This window comes from Aulonocara sp. 'chitande type north' Nkhata Bay, linkage group LG22 (genome assembly GCF_057382095.1).
Source record: "Aulonocara sp. 'chitande type north' Nkhata Bay isolate Kocher_YH1m ecotype deep benthic linkage group LG22, A_spYH_male_GT1.1, whole genome shotgun sequence".
In the NCBI taxonomy this organism is placed as follows: domain Eukaryota; kingdom Metazoa; phylum Chordata; class Actinopteri; order Cichliformes; family Cichlidae; genus Aulonocara; species Aulonocara sp. 'chitande type north' Nkhata Bay.
The window spans coordinates 11,315,643-11,336,715 of NC_141364.1; the positions used below are offsets into that span (position 1 = coordinate 11,315,643).

Consider the following 21,073-nt stretch of genomic DNA (forward strand, 5'->3'; position numbering starts at 1 on the left):
TAAAAAAAACATTTTATCATTCTAATATTGTTTCAGTTTTATTGACACAAAAGTTTTTCAGATGTGACTTCTTAAGACAACTGCGCATGCGTGTCCAGGTGAAAAAAGGTATATAGCAGGGGTTTAAGCGCAGGTTTTTATTTCAGTGTGGAGGTATCCTACTGGAGGAGGTAGAGTAGCAACAATGGTACTGCCCAAGAGCAACGAGCTGGTACCACGGAGCGAGAATCGTGTGGGGCTGTTATTGAGCGTATCGTCCAATTATAGCGTCTTGACAGCAGAAACCATGAACTGGGAGTTGTTGCAGAAAAAATACGGTTATATTTTAAGGCGGTTCCTGGAGCGTTATGTACTACCAAAGCAAGGCAACGGAAAAGGGAGGAGGTATGAAGACCGGTTTGGATTTAGAAGAGGTAAGGATGCCCAGATTTTATATCTTGCCTTGGGTTTCTCTTCTTTATTTTTATTTTGTGACCATGTTTCTACAAGTCCCAACTAAATCTTCAAAGGAAAAACAAAAACATTCAAATTTAAATCTTAAACTCGAACAGCAACCTGTTTGGGGGTCTTAACCCCTTCTCAAAAAATAAGATTTCTTATGATATAATCCAAGTAAATAACAAAAACACAAACTGATGAAAAGCTGCTACCTTTTATTCTGCTTTATTCAGATAAAATAAAGCAGGGCATGTGCACCTTGCTTGGAAAGTATCACTTAAAAAGCTTCTCAGTTTGAAAAAACAAAACAAAAAAACTTACACAAGATTTGCTTTAAATGTTTTGATGTCTCACAGCACAATTAAGCATTAAGAAACTTTGATCTTTTTTATTTGGTGTAACAAATATTTAGTATATACTCTGCTTACAGACAGAAACTTTATTAATCCCACACTGGAGACGTTCAGGCGTCGAATGAATGAGAAAATGAATTGAAGATATAATAGAAAAATGAATGAATACAAGGGTAATTTGTATAGTGTAAAAATGCTATTATACTTATTGATGCTATATTGTTTAAGCTGTATTTAATTTTAACTCACAAACAAAGAAATTTTGAGTATAACTAGTAAAAACAACTGCTTGCATCTCTGCGGTAGCCTACGGTGTATTTTGCCACTTGTAACCGACGCATGCGCATATCTAAACCGTCAGCAGCATCGGCAGCGGCGGTAGCTCAGTTCAGGTCAGCCCAGTCAGCAGTCGTCCACGCGTCTATCTATACTCCCGTTTCTTAAATTTAGCCACTTTCAAGCTTCGAGATACCGCCCCCAATTTCAGCGTCGGTACGGAGCCGCCAGGCCGGGACAGAGACGGAGAGAGAGGCCTCGGCCATGGAAGCGCTCGGACCCGGTAAGGATTTTTAAGAAAGCGAGAGCGGAGCGAGGAGCTGTGAGCGCGAGCCGTGTGTGGGGCGCGTGTGCGCAAATGCGTCGCTTCACTGGGGGCCGTGGCTGCAGCGAGGCCTCGCTGTGACGGGAAAACAAGCCGAGGCCCAAGCCCGTGTTTGTGTACGTACTCGTAGTACGTTAATTACATCGAACCAAGGGGGGCTCCTCTTCCTGTTAGTACCGGAGGGGGTTGTTTTTATCCACTCTCCCGCCGTGTCCGAGGGTTATATTTATGTCAGGCACGCTCTACTCGTCGTGTCGGGGCTGGCATTGTGTGAGTGGGGATTTAACTGGGACCTTCCTTCCTTCCGCGTCGTGCTATGTTTACGTTGTTTGGTTTCGCTGTGTTTATTCGGCGTTTCACGCCTTTACGACCCGATTGTTTCAAGGGGACTGCGCGTTTGCGTCGAAATACGGCGGAATGTAACGTGTTTTTGCAAAATCCCCCTCTCAGTTAAATCATATAAATCTGCCTGCATCGCCATCAGGAGCAGGCAAGCTCGTCTCTTACACCCCCCTCCCCGCCCGTCCAAGATGACAGCGATGGTTTGGGAAGACAAAATGAATGCCAACAAAACACGTTTACTCTGCAGATGTGGTGATTTTGTGGGGTTTTTTAATGTGAGGTGGTCATCGGTTTGCGCGCCTCTCCTTGGGCAGCAGCCATGCGCCCGTGAGAGCACAGCAGGGATGGATGGCGCTCTTATCGATCAGATCTGCAGGCCAGCTCCATTATAGTCTCCTATATGATAACAAAGGCACGTATTTTGATGCAATAAAGGCATGCAGTGGGAAGTCAAATCATGCACCTGTGCGGTCATCAGTCCAATATGCAGTGTTATTGTCACAAAGCTGCAAAATATGTTTAGGTCATATTCCCCCCCACCCCACTGGAGACATTGTGTTCTTTTTTTGTGTGTGGGAAACGCGCCTTTTCATAAACGAAGCATCTTTCAACAGAAAAGTCTTCATGCGACAGCATTGACATGGTTTATTATTATTATTTATTTATTGACTTTCTAAATGACCACACATTTCCCCGCAAGAATCAGAAGAAAGGCAGTGGCATTAGGAAGCACTAGATGTGTTATTTAAACAGGAAATGTGCTCCTGCAGAAAATGTTAAATGGATGAAAGAAGCTGTGAGGGTCCAGGTTTATTGGGGACAATGCATCCTATCTATCCTTCAGGGGTGTGTTTGGATCATTGCTGCACATAATGAAATGAAATAATGACTCCCAAGTAATCAGCATTTATTATTATACATTAGTGATTGCTTATTGTGCCTGCTGTGTGTACTTTGCTACAGCAAGTGTTTAGGTTGTGGAGTTTGAATTGAGATTTTCTATCAAAGCCTTTGTTTACACGTTCATAGATGCAGATGTAACAATGAGATTTTTTGTGATGAATATAAATATGATCTGTGAACACTGCTCTAGAATTTCTCTTTTTGGCATGTTTGTAAAGCTTTGCTGCCCTTTTCAAAGGCAGTGCTTAATCTTTATTAATATTGAATTATTAATAATAATATAATATTAATATAATGCAAACTGGCCACGGTGCAGGTGTGAAGTAAATCTGAATGTATTAGAAATAAGTTTGACTCTTTTTCAAAATTTCTATACATGCTTAATATCTAATCGCGTTCTTTTCTTTATGACCAAAATAAACGCAAAGCTTTAATATTGTGACGGCCTTAGTTGCAGTTTTTAACTCTTCTAAATTACAGTTACAGTAATGTCTTGTAGCCCAGTCTGTGTGTCTGCTGTCTCCCGTTTAGTCGTGCTTCAACAATACTCTTGTTCAGTGGTGGGGATGTCTTCAAACACAGGAAAGATGTAAAGCAGACGGTCAACTGTCTGTTCTTAGAGGTGTGAAATGCAGCAGTGAGTGGCCTATTCAGTGACAGAATTCTGAATTGGGTTGTTGTTGTCTCGAAATTGTGGTGGAGTCACACAACATGAGTATGCAGAGATGAGTGAAAAGACAAAAGCCTGGAGGACACTGAGTGAAACTGAGAGGAAGTGTAGAAGTATAAGATCCCATTTGGAAAATGCATTAATTCGTAATGGTAAAGATGGTCAGTAAGACATCCTGTGTTACATTTAAAATCATCTAAGTCAGCTCGCCTGATTCTTCTGCACATCTCTACACTGATGTGTGGATATTTCTACATTGTGAATGGTCACTAAGCCTTTCTTAATGTATCTCCTCTTTCTCCTGTTCGGTGTAGTACCTTAATCCGGGTGATTTTCAGGTGTGGGCGTCAGTGTACTCCCTGTTCGGTGCTCTTAGTCTCTGACTCATCGCAGGGCCAAGCCATCATCCTCGTGCTTAGCTTTAAGCCCAGCTGTCTATGCTCCACTGTGGTTACCAGGGACATGCATAGCATTAGTAGGCTCTACAGTGCATTAGTAGGAAACCCTACTCAGAAAGTGTGAGTACACTGCACACGATCTAATGGTTTGTCTAAATTAGATCAGTGAAGAGTTGGGGGTGGGGTGTTACAGTAAGATAGGGAGGCCGAAATGTTTATGGTCAGTTTGGATTTAAGTTTTGAAAAGGAAGGCTTGTTTGCCTTTAGTGCATCTGTCATTTTGTGTGTAAGGGGGGAAAGTTAATTTCACTTCCTCTGTGACTCAAAGTAGATGCAACTCTGTCTCATTTGGAGCAGAAGCACAAATTATGGAGGAAGCTCGCTGTAAATGTGAGAGCTGCTATTTATATGGTATTCAGCACTGTTTAAGTACTTCATTAATGTTCTGGTTGAAAAAATGAATTAAAAGACCTGTGCAGATTGTCACTGCTGTCTTGTGTTAGTGCAGCTGACAGGTTTGCTAAAATATGTAGGCTCTGTATTAAATATTGGGTTGTTTTTTTTTTTATTGAAACTGTGCCTCGTAGCTCCATAGTGTAGTGGTTTACATATTTGCCAGACAAGAGAGAGATACCCCAGTGTGATCCCAGGAGGAAAGACGGATCCCGTCGGGGTTGTGTCAGGATGGGCGTCTGGTGTAAAAACTGCCAAATCAAACATTTGGAGCTGCCCACTGTGGCGACCCCTTGTGCAGTTGAAAGTGCTGTTACTGAGAATGAGCTTATGACATTCACAAAATACAAGACCATGTTTACTTAGAAGTTCTTTAAAGTGAAATGTGTTATCCACATGTGTGGCTTAAGTTTTGTATAATGTTCAGTCGCCTGGATTGTCATCCAATACTTGTTTTTTTTTTTTTTTTGTTTTTTGTTTTTTGTTTGCCTGTCCCGCTTGGTTCCTTTGCCATCAGAATTATTGTCTAAAGGCAAAGAAACATGCCCAACGGATTTACTTTAGGATTGTCATCCAATACTAACTTAATTATTTATGTTTAAATTTAAAAGTAGATCTATATTTTTCTTGCCTGTGGCAGCAAAGCCAGCAGTTACACTCAGATTTGCTATAAGTTGTTAGTTATTGGATTACAAGTACTTGGAAAATAGCTGCGCTTTAGACAGTTGGTCAGACAAAACTATCAGTTTCTATCTCGTGCTGGGTGCTTTTCATATTTTACAATTTTAAAGTTCATGTTGGGTCAAGTTGGGGGGGGTGTTAGTGGAGAGAAGAGTGGTTGTGGAGGAAGGATGACTTTAGGCATTTCACATTGAGACACATTTCTAAGTGTAGTAATGTAGCAGCTGAGGAGGCTAAATATAGGCACAGCTCTGTTTTTGGTGGAAGAGGAAGCCCTCAAAGTTGCTGTGCATCATGTCTATACTAAAAACACTTTCTGCTACTTTCACACAGTGGGCTGAAAACAAAAGAAATCTGTGTGCAAAGGTATCTGCGCATATGCACAAAGGTAGACGAAATAGAAGCTGTTTTTGCAGTTGATTGCAGGTCGTCTGTTAGCTGCATAGACACAAAGTGGATTATTTATGCAGATGGCTGAATGCTGAAATTTAGTCCATGCTAAGCCTGCACTAAAATAATTTGGCAAATGGGCCCATTTTCTATTGCTGTGTTTGTTATAATGTGTCATTATTACTTGTTGCATTAAAGGAATTATTGTACATGCCTTACAATGTCTTTGGGTTGGCTGTAGCTTAGGTGTTAGAGCAGGTCATCTGCTAATTGGAAGGTTGTTGGTTCGATCCCTCCAGTCTGCATGCCAAATGTCCTTGGGCAAAATGCTAACCCAAGTTGCTCTCCAATGTGTCCATCGGACAGTGAATGTGTGTGATTGTTAGATAGCGTTTATATAGAGCATAGAGTTTTTGGGTTAGTCAGAGTAGAAAAGTGCTATATAAGATTCACCAAATCCATTTTTACTTCTGCCAAGTCATTCATATTTTTCTGTTTTAAATTACAAAAGTTGTACTTTATTACATTGGTTTGACTTTAGAATATATGCATCAACAAATCTGAAAAGCTGGAGCTGCCAAATGATAGTATAAGGCAGCAATGAATAAAAGTACCTCAATGAGGACTATTCCTTCCCTAGTAAAACACAGCTGCATCAAAGGTGTTGGTTTTGCAGAACTGAAGGATCAAGTGTGACAAAATCCCACGTTGGAGACAAAATGTTACATAAGCAAATTATCCTGCCTGTAAGTTGTGACATACACCAACACAAATGATGAGTACAACATATGCAGAGACGTGTAGCTTCAAGCATAATGTGGAACATTTGGTATGCCTTTTGTTGCTATCTGTAACAAGGCCAGTAGGACAAATTTAAATGACTCATCAGAGTATTTCCAGATCGTGGCAGAGAAAAGCAGACGTGCAACAAATGGCTTCTTACTTGAGCACGTATCGTCAAACATAATGTTTCATAAGAACTAATGGCTTGTTCATGTGATGGAGGAGGAGTGGGTAGAATAGAGGAGGGAGGAGGAGGGTGATCTGGGGTGCGCAGGCTAGATGAGGGCATGTTGGGAAGCGTGTTTTTAGGAAGCGATGGGGAGGGTCTCAGTTGTCTGTGCTCTCACGCTTCAGTTGTTAACTGGAGCGTGTGGGTGCACGGAGTTTAGGAGGACCCCCGCAGTCCCTTAGCTGGCAGTTGACAAAAGCATTAGGCAACATTTGGTGCTACCAGCACTTATTATATTTACACATAAGTATATATATTTCCTTTTAAGTGCTTAAATTTTGTGCATGCTTTAGTTTGGCTAAAGCATTCAAAAGCTTTTTTCCCCTCCTGTAGAGAGTTGTATTAGGATATTTGATTTTTAAGCCTTTTAGGCGCTCTTGTGCCAAGTAATGCTTGGCTAGCCATATCAGCTGATGATTTTGACAGAATAAGCACCACATTCCCTCCTTCCTCCCGTGTTGATGCAAATCAGTAGTGTTGATATTTGAGAGATGAATCATTATTGGGTTCACTGTAACAGGAAGCTTGAGGTCTTGTGCACGTATATGTGCATATATTGTGTTCCTCGGTACTTGCGGCTTTTATGATTAAAATTGAGGCTCATGTACTAGCGTAAATTGTGTATATGTACGTTTCTGTATGTATGGGAGTTGGATGCGGACTGTAACGGTAATCCCAGACTGTCCGCATGGCACCCCTCCATATGGTCCCACTGCTGTTTGTCTGAGAAGAGCGCTGTCTTTGTCTCGGCGTAAAGGGTGGGCACCCTGTGTGTCTGGGTGGAGCAGTGGGCGGGTTGAAGGATAATTGGAGGTCATTGTTTCGCCAGCCCCTTGTTGACCCATGTAGGTCAGGGGCCAGAGTTACGGATCAGTCAAAGCATGCATGTGCCCTTCAGGGTTCGAGACCATTTTAGTGCATTCAAGCAGGTGTCACTAATGAGAGTTTCCAATGAGCTTGGCGTTGCGCAGTGCACATTCATCCATCAGACATGACATTTAATGGCAAGCTAAACAAGCTGTCACCACCTTTTATAAACAGTTAAATGCCAAATGTGCTTTATGCGAAGTTTAAAATGAGACTTGTCTCAAATGTGGACGTTAGGGAATCAATTTATTGTTATTGTGTTGCAAATTATTACTCTTTTCCTTTCAGGCCCGCCCGCCCCTACCTCTCTGTTTCAGCCTCCACGGCGTCCCGGCCTTGGCACGGTGGGGAAACCCATCCGGCTCCTTGCCAACCACTTCCAGGTGCAGATTCCCAAGATTGATGTCTATCACTATGATATTGAGATCAAGCCTGAGAAACGACCACGAAGGGTTAACAGGTAAAGATTCATGAAGATACTGATCGTTTTGATCTGTTGCTTTTGCAACCAGACTGCCTAAATGTCTCTGAATGTTGATTATGTGCCCTGACTATCCTGTTGGACCTCGCTTCTGTAGGGAGGTGGTGGATACCATGGTCCGGCATTTCAAGATGCAGATTTTTGGTGACCGACAGCCTGGCTATGATGGGAAGAGGAACATGTACACAGCACATCCACTGCCAATAGGGAGGGACAGGGTTGGTATTTCAGGCACATAAACTGTCAGCTCTAATGCACCATAAAGGGATAAGTTTTGTATTTAATGGCATACCTCAGTGATTGTAGATCATATTTTAAGAAGGAAATGGCAGGCGTATTAAATGGGTTACTGGCTCAGCTTAAGGAGGCAGACTACATAATTGAGTGAAAGGTTTCCAACTGGATTTCTAGGAAAGTCTGGAACAGGAATGCGATCTGTGCTGGTCTGAGGGGTCTTTTAGATAGGACCTCTAATAGAAAATGCAGTATGCAGGCATTCATATTTCATCGACTATGTAATTTAAGCTGACAAAAAAGCCTGATGATGAAAATTTATGTTTAAAGGAAACAATAAATTTCACTCCAATAATTTAATCTGTTTGTATCTGGCCAGTATATGTGGAAATGAGATCTCAGTAATACAAAGTGGGTTACTAATATCTGCATGACCAGTTAAAAAAGTGTTTTGGTGCCATTTTTATGACTTACTGACATTTCATTTGCTTTATTTTGGTAACTTAAAGTCCTTTCCTTCAGTTTTTGTCTGGTTTATACCCCTTGATTCTTCATTGGTGACTCTAGCTCATCTATTTGTAATCCAAAAAATGATTACATTCTTTGTTTTGCATTTCTGGGTTTTTTGATCACCCCTTGTCACACATTCTACAACCAATGTCCCTTCGCTGAGCTTTTGTTTTCATCATTCTTGGCCCTCTTCTGCCCTCAGGTGGATCTGGAGGTCACCCTACCTGGTGAGGGGAAAGATCAGACGTTCAAGGTGTCCTTGCAGTGGGTTTCTGTGGTGAGTCTTCAGATGCTGCTGGAAGCCCTGTCGGGTCACCTTAACGAGGTGCCAGAGGACTCCGTTCAGGCTCTGGATGTCATCACAAGGCATCTGCCTTCCATGAGGTACGGCTTTTCACCCATGACTTACAAACGCATCACCAGCTTATTCACGTCTTTTCTGCAGTGTTGTTGATGTAATCTAATGTCAGAATAATGGCTTAAATTTTCCCTGAAAGCTGTTATAACTTAGTAATGTAAACACAGATGTATTTAGAAGAGAAGGACTTAAACATATCAAGAATTCATTGTACTACGAATATCCAGATCAATAGAGCAGTTATTAGCATGCTCATATGCCCACTTTTGTCTTTCAGACTAATGCGTCTGGATTTTTTTTTTATTGCATGTTTTAAAAATATACCTTAATGGTTAAGTGAACATCTGGTTTGTTAATAAATACAAAAATTAGATAATATAAAACCTAAAATTTGTTTTTCGGTTACACACAGGTACACTCCAGTGGGGCGATCGTTTTTCTCTCCTCCGGAGGGTTACTACCATCCTCTTGGTGGAGGCAGGGAGGTGTGGTTTGGTTTCCATCAGTCTGTCCGTCCTGCCATGTGGAACATGATGCTCAACATCGATGGTACAAACAGATTTTTCTGCAGCTATGATTTGAAATTTTATTGATTTGAAAACATCCAAAATGAGATTTTTATGTGATGTAAGGATGCTCACTGGCCACCCAGTTAACTGCCAATTGAAGCAAATATCTAACTGGCCAATCTTGACAGCATATCACTGCAGTTAGGCATGTACACATGGTCAAGAGTACCTCTTGAAGTTCAGTGTCTGAATGGAGAAAAGTGACAAGCATGAGTGAACGTGGCATGGTTATTGGTGCCTGACGGGTTGATCTGAGTATTTCTGAAACTGCTCATCTACTGTGATGTTCCCACACAACCATCTCTAGTTTTACAGCAAATGGTCTGAAAGAGAAAATATCCAGCGAATGGCAGTTCTCTGGGTGAAAATGTCTTGTTGATACCAGAGGTAAAAGGAAAATTGCCAGACTACTTTGAGCTGAGGAAGGCAACAGTAACTCAAATAACCACTTGTTATCAAACAAGAGCAGGAAGTGCACTTCAAAGTTTGAAGCTGATGGGCTACAGCAGCCAAAAAAACCCACACCGTGCCACTCTTGTCAGCTGAGAGCAGGAAACTGAGGTTGCAGTTCACACAGGTTTGCTGAAGCTGTACAAAAGATTGGAAAAATGTTGCTTTGATCAATCAATCTTAATTTCTGCCGTGACAGTTGAATGAGAGTTCGAATCTTGCATTAAACTGATTTCTTGAACATGACAATGAGTTGACTGTACTCAAATGGCCTCAGTTAGTGGGTCTCAGTCCAATCCCCAATAGAAAGATGTGATGCAGTGACAAATTGCAACTGTGCAATGCTATCATGTCACTATGGATGAAAATGCTGCAGGAATATTTCCAGCACCTTGTTGAATCTTTGCCACCAAGAATTAACAGTTCTGAATTAAAAACGGGGTCCACCACAGTACTAGCAAGATGTGCCTAATGAAATAAGAAAGTGCTTACAACTAGAATACTTTCTTTAATATTTCGTACAGTGTCATGACTCCCATTAGACTAGAAACACTGACTTTCTTTAGTAAAAACTTGTAAAGAAATGATTGGGCGGAAACAGTCGTAAGTATTACAATGAAATTCATATGAAGTTTCAGTATGTTAGCAAAGCATCATAATATATTGCTTTATAAGATGCATTACAAATCATGTTGTGTTTATAATATGAATCTGAAAAGGTAAATAAAGGTAGATAATTAAGGGTAAAAGTGAAAGGTGCCCTAAACACAAGTATCTCCATTGAACTTTTGCACCTGTAAAGTACAGCTCAAGGTATTGGTTCACAGAAGCACACAAGGCTGTTATGTGTTTGGTCTTTAAATAGCGAAGTTGACAAAGAAATTTCTGTCGGGTCCGGATTTTTAATTGGTTCGTTCATCTTTGCTTTTCTGTATTGACTGCTATTCATTTTTCCTCAGTTACTGATTTATAAAACCAGTTGAATAACTTTCTTTTTTCCTTAACAGTCTCAGCTACTGCTTTCTACCGTGCTCAGCCTGTGATCGAGTTCATGTGCGAGGTGCTTGATATACAAAACATCAATGAACAGACCAAACCACTGACTGACTCACAACGTGTCAAGTTCACCAAGGAAATAAGAGGTGAGCACTCACAACCACCAACTGAATTAAGAGCTTAGAATCTGCCAGACCGGGGAGGTCAGTGACACACATTATCACGTTATGAATGACTTTAGACTCTTTAACTCTTCCGCACTCCATAAAAAGTTACAAAGAAATCCACTCTGGTAACTGGGTCATGCAGTCCTGCTATATCTAAATCAACTGGCGGAAATCAAAGTACTTTCTCTTTAAGCAAAAATACAGAAACATTTCTTTGACCAGTTTTGATCTTTCTTTAGCCTCACATGTTGTAACTGGTAGTTGCACAACAAAGAGCAGAAGCTGCTGACATGTTTTTGTTGAAATTCAGAACCAGATAGTTAAACTTGAAATTAAACTTTTTTTTTTTTTTGTTCTTCACTTCTCTAGCCTCTGTGGGGCTTGTATAAGCACACTTTTCTGTCTAAAGAAAAGGCATAGCTAGCTGGAGTGTCAGCATTGATATTATGGCCTCAAAAAACCAGACTGCTAAACCTGCTAAAGGCAAACACAGTAATGTGTTTTACATTTTATTTATTTTTTTTTTATCCAGACATTGCAATTATTCTTGGTGTGTTGTTAAACAGGTTTGAAAGTTGAGGTCACACACTGTGGTCAGATGAAGAGGAAGTATCGAGTTTGCAATGTCACGCGCCGACCTGCCAGCCATCAGACGTAAGTAGCAATCCTGCACTCATCAGCAAAGGCACTGTAGTAAAGTGTACCAAAGTCATATAAGTGTTGTAAATGTAAAATTAAACTAGGCAAACATTTTCTTATTTATTCATACTCACGGAGACTTCAATGTGGCTTGCACACATTTTCCATTTATGCACAGGTTCCCCTTACAGCTTGAGAACGGCCAGGCCATGGAGTGCACAGTAGCTCAGTATTTCAAGCAGAAGTACAATCTACAGCTCAAGTATCCACACTTACCCTGTTTGCAAGTAGGACAGGAACAGAAGCACACCTACCTTCCCCTAGAGGTGAGAAACCCCCCCCCTTTTTTTTTTTTTTTTTTTTTTTTTTTTGTTTGGAGGGGGGGGGGGGGGAGATGGAAAATGTTCTCACGCAGTATACCTTTAATAATAATAATAATAATAATAATAATAATAATAATAATAATAATAATAATAATAATAATAATAATAATAATGATGGATACTTTATTGATCCCCATGGGGAAATTACTTGTTTTTCTCTGCATTTGACCCATTCACTCAGTGAAGCAGTGGGCAGCCCACTAAGCAGGCGCCCGGGGAGCAGTGTGTAGGGACGGTACCTTGCTCAGGGGTACCTCAGGGTAGCCGTTAAGTGGATTTGAACCGCCGACCTTCCGATCATGGGGCGACCACTTTACCTACTGAGCTATCCCTGCCCCATAATAATAATAAAATTAATAAAAAGTTGTGACATTTTTTCCTTTTCAGATTGCCCACTGCTGCTCCTCTTATCTGATTTTTGTTTAATTAATGAAATGCCCATTCCTCCTCCTGCAGGTCTGTAACATAGTAGCAGGCCAGCGCTGTATCAAGAAACTGACCGACAACCAGACATCAACCATGATTAAAGCTACAGCTCGTTCAGCCCCCGACAGACAGGAAGAGATCAGCAGATTGGTGAGAGTTGGTTCCCTGTTTGAGGAGGCATTGGGGGCTGGATCATCATGCTGTATTTTTAATTGTTTGCTTAGTTATAGCAACTGCTTCAAACCCAACCATGTCTAAAGGAAAATTAGAAATTTGAGTGTCTGACTTGAGTGTATTTATTTAAAAGGGACAATGAACACAGTTGTCATTGTCAGTATACTAGATTTATCTGTACATTTTCAAATGCCAGTCCCTGGCAGGTTGATTGTATTGTGATTCCTGTGAACTGGTCTTCCTTTCTCTTTCTCAGGTCAAAAGTAACAGCATGGTCGGGGGCCCCGACCCTTACCTGAAGGAATTTGGCATTGTTGTGCATAATGACATGACAGAGGTGACAGGGCGTGTCCTCCCAGCGCCCATGCTACAGTATGGGGGCCGGGTGAGTACAGACACAGGGAGGGACTGTGGCAGGGTGAGTACTGGGCAGGGGACTGCATTCTCAGGGCGCAAGCCCGTTGGGAATGCACAGGGTGGGCGTGGGACGGGGCTTCAGAGTGAATGCTGTGACATGGGGATGTTCCAGGTTTGCAGAGGTTTTACAGCTAAGGATTGAGATGATTATAATCTTGTAAATACAGTTAAATTAAAATATCCAAAGTGATTAATGACTTGAGTACATGCTGAATAGTATACCCATTACATATACATTAAACTGGAAGTATAGGTGATACAGTAGTCGGCTTTAACATATGCACACTTGTAAGACCTGGACCTTTCCCATGTTATAATCCTGTGGTGCATCTCAGATGTCTATTAAGTGTCTCCTTTTGCATATTCTTCCCCTCATTAAGACAGCTTCAGGATGTAAAGATCTAAATGATATTGCATTGACTGCTTTTTGTAAGTGGAAGAAATGAGATGAGGAGCCTGTGGACCACTGAGATATGCCCACTGAATTTCAAATCAGCCATTTGAGGATCTAAAGTTGAGAAGCCTAAAGTCAGTTTTTAGTGTCACAAAGGTGGCTCTTTTGACCTGGCTAGAAGCATTTAGTTTTGGTTTTAAATCTTCATTTTGTCATCTTTTTGCTGTATCCTGTAACTGATTGTTTCCTGGAGGAACACAGTGTATATAAGCAACTGAAGCAGAATTTATGGTTCAGCAGGGAGAGCGTGTTCACAGACAGCGGGCGGTCTGGGGATGGCCCATCTGCCTGCAGAGGGCTCTGTGTATGGAAGCAGTGTACAAAGTATGTGGTACAGCCGGTCTGCGGGCCACTCTTGCTTGTGCTGTTGTTGGTCCGTCAGCCAGTAGTGGAGAAGAGCGAAGTTACAACATACAAACTGCTAAAGTGAAACTGAGTGTTAAACATGAAGTTTCCACTGCAGCCACTGTCGGTACTCTTCATGCTTTGTCTTTAATTAAAAAAAGTACAGCATGAATATAGAGCAAAATGTTGTTGTTTTGCGGTTTTTCCCAGTGAACTCCGCTGTCGCTCACTTCTCTATTCCGGCTCACTTGTCAAGCAGTCGGCATTGGCAGTGGCATACAGCATCTGCTTCCAGCGACGTGCAGTTGAATTTTGGAGAACTGCATGGGAGCCCATCTGCAGTGAGTGAAAGCCCCTCTCCCCCGCTGTACGAGTGGTAACGTCTACACAGACGGACATATTTGCTCGACCATAAATTATGCTTTAAGTTGTGCCTTAACCAACACCACTGAATGAATCTGTTCCATTAGCTGCTATTGGAGTAGTTAAAATAATCAGCCACATTTGTAGGCTGTTAATCACAGAACATTCAGCTGTTTCAATTTCACTTTGATTTCACAAATCAAAGTGATTTTTCCACATCTTTTTTTTGTTCTTTTGTTCTTTTTTTTTTTTTTTTTTAAAGGTTAAGACAGTCAAATGTGGCTGTTTAGATGTATGCATGTTAAAGTTTCTGAACTCTAATGTGCAGCTGCCTTTTTAGAAGTAAATGGCTGCAGTAACAATGCACTGAGTGGTTAAAATCAACTTGAGGTTATACATTTTAGCACTCTGTGCACTTGTGGTGATCACATCACAAGGTTAGCAGTTTTCTCCCACATTACTGTCATGTGTAGCAAGTGTGTCATTTCACTTATTTCTTTTGTTCTTTATAGATTTCAGACAGTGCTTCAGCTGATCCACTTTGTGCAGAGGAAGAGTCAAATGACCCATCAAACGACCCCTTTTATGTGAGGCGCAAAAACCCTGAGTTAACAAAGTTGATACCCACCGTCGGGATATTTGTTATCTCTGACTGGTGTTTTAGGTTGTGTCAAGTCAGCTAATGCAATGAAAGCCTGGATATGTTCAATTTGTTTACCGCTCTGTTAGGATCTGTGATGCTAGATGGCATCATTTGCATCTACCTAGCTAAAATAAGGAATTTAATAAATAGCCATATAGCAATAAGTTATTCGCCTTCAATATCTTGACTATTGCCTGGGAAGGCATGTGAGGCTGAATTGGGATTCAAGGATTGTGTGTAAAGGTGGGGGGTAATGGAAATGCTGCCAACCGGAAGACGATAAGACTCTTATCCATGCAGGAATAAAGTAAAATTAGTCTTCACTTCCACTGTTTGTGCCTGTGGAGTGAATGTGAATCTATTTTTCATATGAAAATTAGAAGGTTAATATAAATACTACAGGGGCTGGATTAAAACTCGCCACTCACTGGCAGTGTGCAATGATTCTGCTAAGATAAGATTAAATTTTAATCATCCCTGTGGGGAAATATTGGCTCAGTCTTTGGCCAGCTTTCTCGTAGAGTTCTCTGGCGCCTTTTTTAAACTTTTTATAAAAAAAAAAAAGAGGCATATTCTCATTTGGGAGGGGGGGGGAGTACCTGTGCCAAGCTTAAATCCACTTCTGACTGCCTCAACTATACATTGCGTCATAAACCCAAGATCCTGAAAGAACACTGAATGATTTGGCCATTTGCCTGCTGGGATATTGAGTCTAATCAGCTTCTAGCATAAGTGCCCTTAATGCATACAGAAAGCTTTTTTCCAATTTCTGTGATCACTTTGTATGAATGAAATGCGCACATTTCATTCTATTCAATGTGATATAATCGTGCCGCCTTTTTTCTGTGTAATATGCGCTGAAGTTTTTATTAGTCTGAACAACCTGTAAATATGTATTTTTATCTTCTTTTTTTTTTTTAAATACATTTTTCAGGTTGTGTTGAAAAGAGATGGAGAACCACTAAACTTTTGGCATTCGACTGAAGTTCCATGTGGCCACTCAGTTTGAAGAACAAAGCTCCTAATGGCCTTTGGCAAATCTTATTAACTTAATTGAAAGCTTCCCTTTGAATTTCCAGTCGCAACCCAACTGAAACTGGAAGTGCTCGGTGTCTCTTTAAGTGGATGCAATACTCATTATACTCATATTACTCATTAGGACCCCTGACATGAAGCAATATAAGAAAACCGGTTATTTCTTGGCAATTTAAAAAGAATCAAAAGTTCTGATTTTATTATTATTTTTTTAAATCTATTTATATTTTTTTGCGCGCAATACGTTTACATGACTGACCAAATTGGCACTAGCCTTTGAGGGACCAAGTCATTATTTTTGGCAGCAGGGTAACAATCTACCTCAGAAACACCCCCCACACCACAACTATGGACTCACCCAGCCCTGGTGACTTCAAGGCAAACCTAGATACTGCTAGCTTTAATTGGTGAATCAACTTGTTGAACTTGTACTCAGAATTGGCAGCAAACCAACTGATGTTGTTACAGTTGTAGCCACATTAAGTTAAACTCATTAAATTTGTCAGTAATTTGCATGTCACAGCTCAACAGCATGATATCTTTAGAAATGGTTAACTAGTCTGTACTACAGTGTCTCAACATTTGCCTTTAACACATTGAGCTTTAGCATAAAAGAAGGAAGATATTTAACTATGTATCTGTACTTGACCACTGTTTCAACAGCCCCATCATCTGTCAGAGGCAGCAAGGATGGACCCAGACCAATTTGGATGGGCTTCCTGCTCCTATCTAAACTGACAGTTTCCCAGATTTTAGCTAAAAGTGAACCATTACAGAGTGAATATGTTGCAAATAATGACTTTCTATGTCTGTTTCAAATTCATTTAGGATAAAATGCAAGCAGCTGTGGCAGACTTACTAAATGTAGAGGTAAAGCGTATCCCACCACACCCACTGCCCCAAACACTTGGTTGAAGAGTAGGTATACTTCAGTCGGCCAGGACTTTGTTCGGTTGACTGCAGCCTTCAAAACTGAGACTTTTTTTTTTCTTACACAAGTCTGGTGATGCCAAAATAAATGTCATGTGTTAACACTCCCCCCCCCCCCCCCCCTCTATAAGCAATGGTAAAACTGGTATTGAGGTATCAAACATTTAAGCCTTTTAACACTTGTACAGTGTTCCTAGCCAATGTACAGTGTTTACAGGCATGTTCAGCTGTGTGTTAACCCTCTGAGGTCAAAGGCTGTGGATAAAGAAAATTAAGGGAACACTTTGAAAATCTTATATTTGATCTATCTAAGCCCTTAAAGGGAATAAATTATATTTTTCACTGACTGTTACATCCTCATGTTCTCAACAACTTACACAGTGAAAGATTTTGGCTCCGAAATGTCATTTGAGTGCCAATGTGTAATTTTGAAGTGTTCCCTTATTTTTTGAGTGGTCAGTGTGCATATAACTCTAACCCTATCTCATTTTTACATTTTTAGATTAAAAAAAAAAATGTTTTCACATGTTTTGGCAACCAGTGGACAAAATTCTCATACACACAAACTTTTTTTTACACATTTTTACAAAACAAAGTCCTATTTTTTATTTTTTTTATTTTATTTTTTTATTTATTTTTTCCCCTCTTCAACATAGGGTTAGTGTTAACCTTAAGGATGATTGGACTTCAGAGGGTTAATGCTTTGTTTGCTTGTAATTGTTGCAGCTTTTGTATTGGCTCATCCAACTGCAGGGTTGACTAAGAGTGTAGGGGCTCTCTCCGCAGAATAAAACAGTGGCGACGCCCAATCAGGGCGTGTGGGACATGAGGGGCAAGCAGTTCTACGCTGGCATAGAGATCAAGGTCTGGGCTGTGGCCTGCTTCGCTCCACAAAAACAATGTCGTGAGGACCTGCTCAAGTAAGCTTTTAACAGCTGTTAGTGCAACATTTTAAAGAAATATCTAACATTTACGCTTATATTAAACACTCAGTGTTACAGTGAAATGTCTGGATTTAATTCTGTGCACAAAAATATGAAACTAAGTTCTGTAAATGAGAACTCACTTTTAATACTCCAACTCTTTAGACTAAGCTGCTCAAATCCCCCCCCCCCCCCCCAAACGGCATCATCACTGTTTGGGTGCAGCATGAGAAAACCCAGATTCTGAAGAGTGCAACGATTTTAAAGCTTTGTATGTCTATATGATGTTAACGATCATTGATATAACATGTTGCCATTACTACTAACTCTAAACTACAAATCGAGAATATTTATATGCAAGCGGTTTTTCACAGCAGTAGATGGGAATTGCCCACGACCTTGAATTGGATAAGGGACTGATTTATAATAAACTCTGGGGTTTTAACAGGAGCTTCACTGACCAGCTGCGAAAAATTTCAAAGGATGCTGGGATGCCCATTCAAGGCCAGCCTTGTTTCTGTAAATATGCCCAAGGAGCTGATAGCGTGGAGCCCATGTTTAAACACCTTAAGATGTCTTACGTTGGTCTGCAGCTGATTGTGGTAATCCTTCCTGGCAAAACACCGGTCTACGGTAAGGAACTTTTCTTCATTTTTATTTTCTTCTTTCTTATATGGATTAAACAATATTGTGACTGTAATCTTGGTCATGTTGGTTGTCTTGTGCAGCTGAGGTAAAGCGGGTGGGAGACACCCTCCTCGGTATGGCCACCCAGTGCGTGCAAGTGAAGAACGTGGTGAAGACTTCCCCTCAGACCCTCTCCAACCTCTGCCTCAAGATTAATGCCAAGCTAGGAGGCATCAACAATGTCTTGGTGCCTCATCAGAGGTCAGAAAGAATTCTAATTTGGTCACAGAGATGCAATTTCTTCTCTTGAATGGTGAAGATTGTTTAAATGTTCTCTGGAAAATGAAATCTTCCTTGGTAATCATGTGGGACAGAAAGACTTTTTTTTTTTTTTTTTTGCAAACATGCGAGGATTATTAATTATACTGTTACAGTATTAGTGCTGTTTATGCAGTATGAAATTAAAAATGAAGCATACTCCTATTTGTTTTTTTTCAGGCCCTCTGTGTTCCAGCAGCCTGTCATCTTCCTGGGTGCTGATGTCACACATCCTCCAGCGGGTGACGGGAAAAAACCATCCATCGCAGCAGTGGTGGGAAGCATGGATGGCCACCCAAGCCGGTACTGCGCCACGGTGCGAGTCCAGACGTCTCGACAAGACATGTCCCAGGTAACTACAGATGTGCTTGAAACTGACACAGATGGTCTTTATAAAACAGATCTAATGTTTTACCTCAGTATGACCCAGCTCACGTCCATTAAACCAAAGTTTGCTCACTTTTTAATACTTTCCTGTACTAACTCCAGATTTGTTTTGCATCTTCAGGAGCAGCTCTTCAGCCAGGAAGTTATCCAAGACCTTACCAACATGGTCAGAGAACTGCTAATCCAGTTTTACAAGTCGACACGCTTCAAGCCCACACGCATCATCTATTATCGTGGTGGTGTATCAGAGGGACAAATGAAACAGGTAATACTGGCAGCATGTAGAAATTACAAACCATAAAGCTAACAGAATGATATGTAAAATCAAACACCTTTGAGTTTTGTGTAAATTCATTAAATTATTTTTGGTATTTCAGGTAGCATGGCCCGAGCTGATAGCCATCAGGAAGGCCTGCATCAGTCTGGAGGAGGATTACAGGCCTGGCATTACCTACATTGTGGTCCAGAAACGTCACCATACTCGTCTCTTCTGCTCTGACAAAGCTGAGAGGGTTAGCAGTTTACCCAGATGTGTGCATTTAAGGGATATCTATTGGTCAATCTGTTCCCTAAGTCTGACTTTATGACCCCTTGCAGGTTGGGAAGAGTGGTAACGTTCCAGCTGGCACCACAGTGGACAGCACCATCACACACCCGTCCGAATTTGATTTCTACCTGTGCAGCCATGCTGGGATCCAGGTGAGCTTACATGATAATAAAGGAAAATGAGTGAAATTTGTGTCCAGGTTATTAACTTTTTGCAGTGGAATAGCTTCCAGAGCATTGGGAGGGTGGACAAAGATTAGAGCAACAAACAGATTCCAGGCAAATCTGCAGTTGTGAGTGAGCTGGAATAGAGCAGGAAGTCATTTCATGAAGTTGTAATGCAGTATTGACATTGTTGCATTGCTTTCTCTTTCAGGGAACCAGTCGCCCCTCCCACTACCACGTCTTGTGGGATGACAACTGTTTCACGGCCGATGAACTGCAGCTCCTTACCTACCAGCTGTGTCACACCTATGTTCGCTGCACACGCTCAGTTTCCATCCCGGCCCCAGCCTACTATGCCAGGTTGGTGGCTTTCCGAGCCCGCTACCACCTGGTGGACAAAGACCATGACAGGTAAGGGAGCCTCGTATGTAACTACAACAATGTCATTATCAGATAAAACATAAATGAGTGTTTAAGATGTTTCTAAAACCTTTCAAATTAACCACATTGTTTAAGTTCTAATGTAAAACTTTTTTTTAAATTGGTTTTTAATATAGAAGTCTGTGCATCAACTCACTTTAACCTATTAGTTTAAAACTCTAAAGCACCTAAAAGCTAAATTATTAAATGGCTTTCTAATCGGTATTGATGGTACAGAAAGGAAAACCGTACTGACACTACTTTTTTGTCTTGCAGCGCCGAAGGCAGCCACGTCTCAGGCCAGAGTAATGGCCGAGACCCCCAGGCATTGGCAAAGGCAGTTCAAATCCACTATGATACCCAGCACACCATGTACTTTGCCTGAACTAGCCTGTCAGCCAGTCCACTTGTGGATCTACCCCATATATATATATATATATTTTTTTTTTTCTTTTTAAATCCATCTGCCCCATTCCCCGTTTTCCTTCTTCCCTCTCTCCTTGTAGTCTTTTCTTCATACTCACTCTACATTTTCTGAATCTGCACCAAAGCGGCTCGTGGAGGGGGATTCATCTACATCCCAACGTCCAGCAGGCTCTGTTTCATGGAACAATTTCCAACCAGCGTTCCCAATCGAGCCGCCCTTTTAACCAGCAATCCAGCACTGCGAACCCACAGGGGTTTACAATGCACAAAAGAGAAAAACGCGAAAAAACAAAAACAAACCATACACACATCTACGAGTTGAGCCATTATTTTGCGTTTGTTTTTGTTTTTTCTATTTGAATGTCTGTACTCATGTGTTTGTAAGATACACTGAGCGAGAGAGTGGGCAGGCGCAAACTGTGCCCGCACAGCTCTTTAGCTCTCCCAGCTAAGCAGGACTCTTATCTACTTTTACCTCAAAGCCCTTTTGGGCAAAATCTGTCACAAGGTCTTGGGTTTATCGGGTGGTGGGGAGGGAGCTCTACATGAACAGAGATGGAGGGGGGTTGACCTTTTGAG

At 41.1% G+C, this 21,073-nt stretch overlaps 1 protein-coding gene across 8 annotated transcripts; it reads left to right on the forward strand.

The window, feature by feature from the left end:
- The first annotated feature begins 164 nt into the window (after positions 1 to 164).
- ago4 (argonaute RISC component 4) lies at positions 165 to 20,507 on the forward strand. 8 transcript variants are annotated; one of them, XM_086279087.1, is made up of 21 exons: positions 165 to 413; positions 7,397 to 7,568; positions 7,687 to 7,807; positions 8,536 to 8,717; positions 9,104 to 9,240; positions 10,718 to 10,852; positions 11,440 to 11,527; positions 11,691 to 11,838; positions 12,352 to 12,471; positions 12,752 to 12,913; positions 14,587 to 14,661; positions 16,581 to 16,622; positions 17,469 to 17,602; positions 18,054 to 18,238; positions 18,334 to 18,493; positions 18,731 to 18,902; positions 19,059 to 19,202; positions 19,315 to 19,449; positions 19,535 to 19,636; positions 19,860 to 20,059; positions 20,345 to 20,507. In XM_086279087.1, the coding sequence occupies exons 1-21, from the start codon at positions 185 to 187 to the stop codon at positions 20,451 to 20,453; spliced, it is 2,952 nt and encodes a 983-aa protein (XP_086135213.1). In that variant the 5' UTR covers positions 165 to 184; the 3' UTR covers positions 20,454 to 20,507. The 8 variants fall into 8 exon arrangements, with proteins under 8 accessions (XP_086135213.1, XP_086135214.1, XP_086135215.1 ...); XM_086279088.1 differs by having other exon boundaries at positions 12,752 to 12,880; XM_086279089.1 differs by lacking the exon at positions 16,581 to 16,622.
- The last annotated feature ends 566 nt before the right edge of the window (positions 20,508 to 21,073 follow it).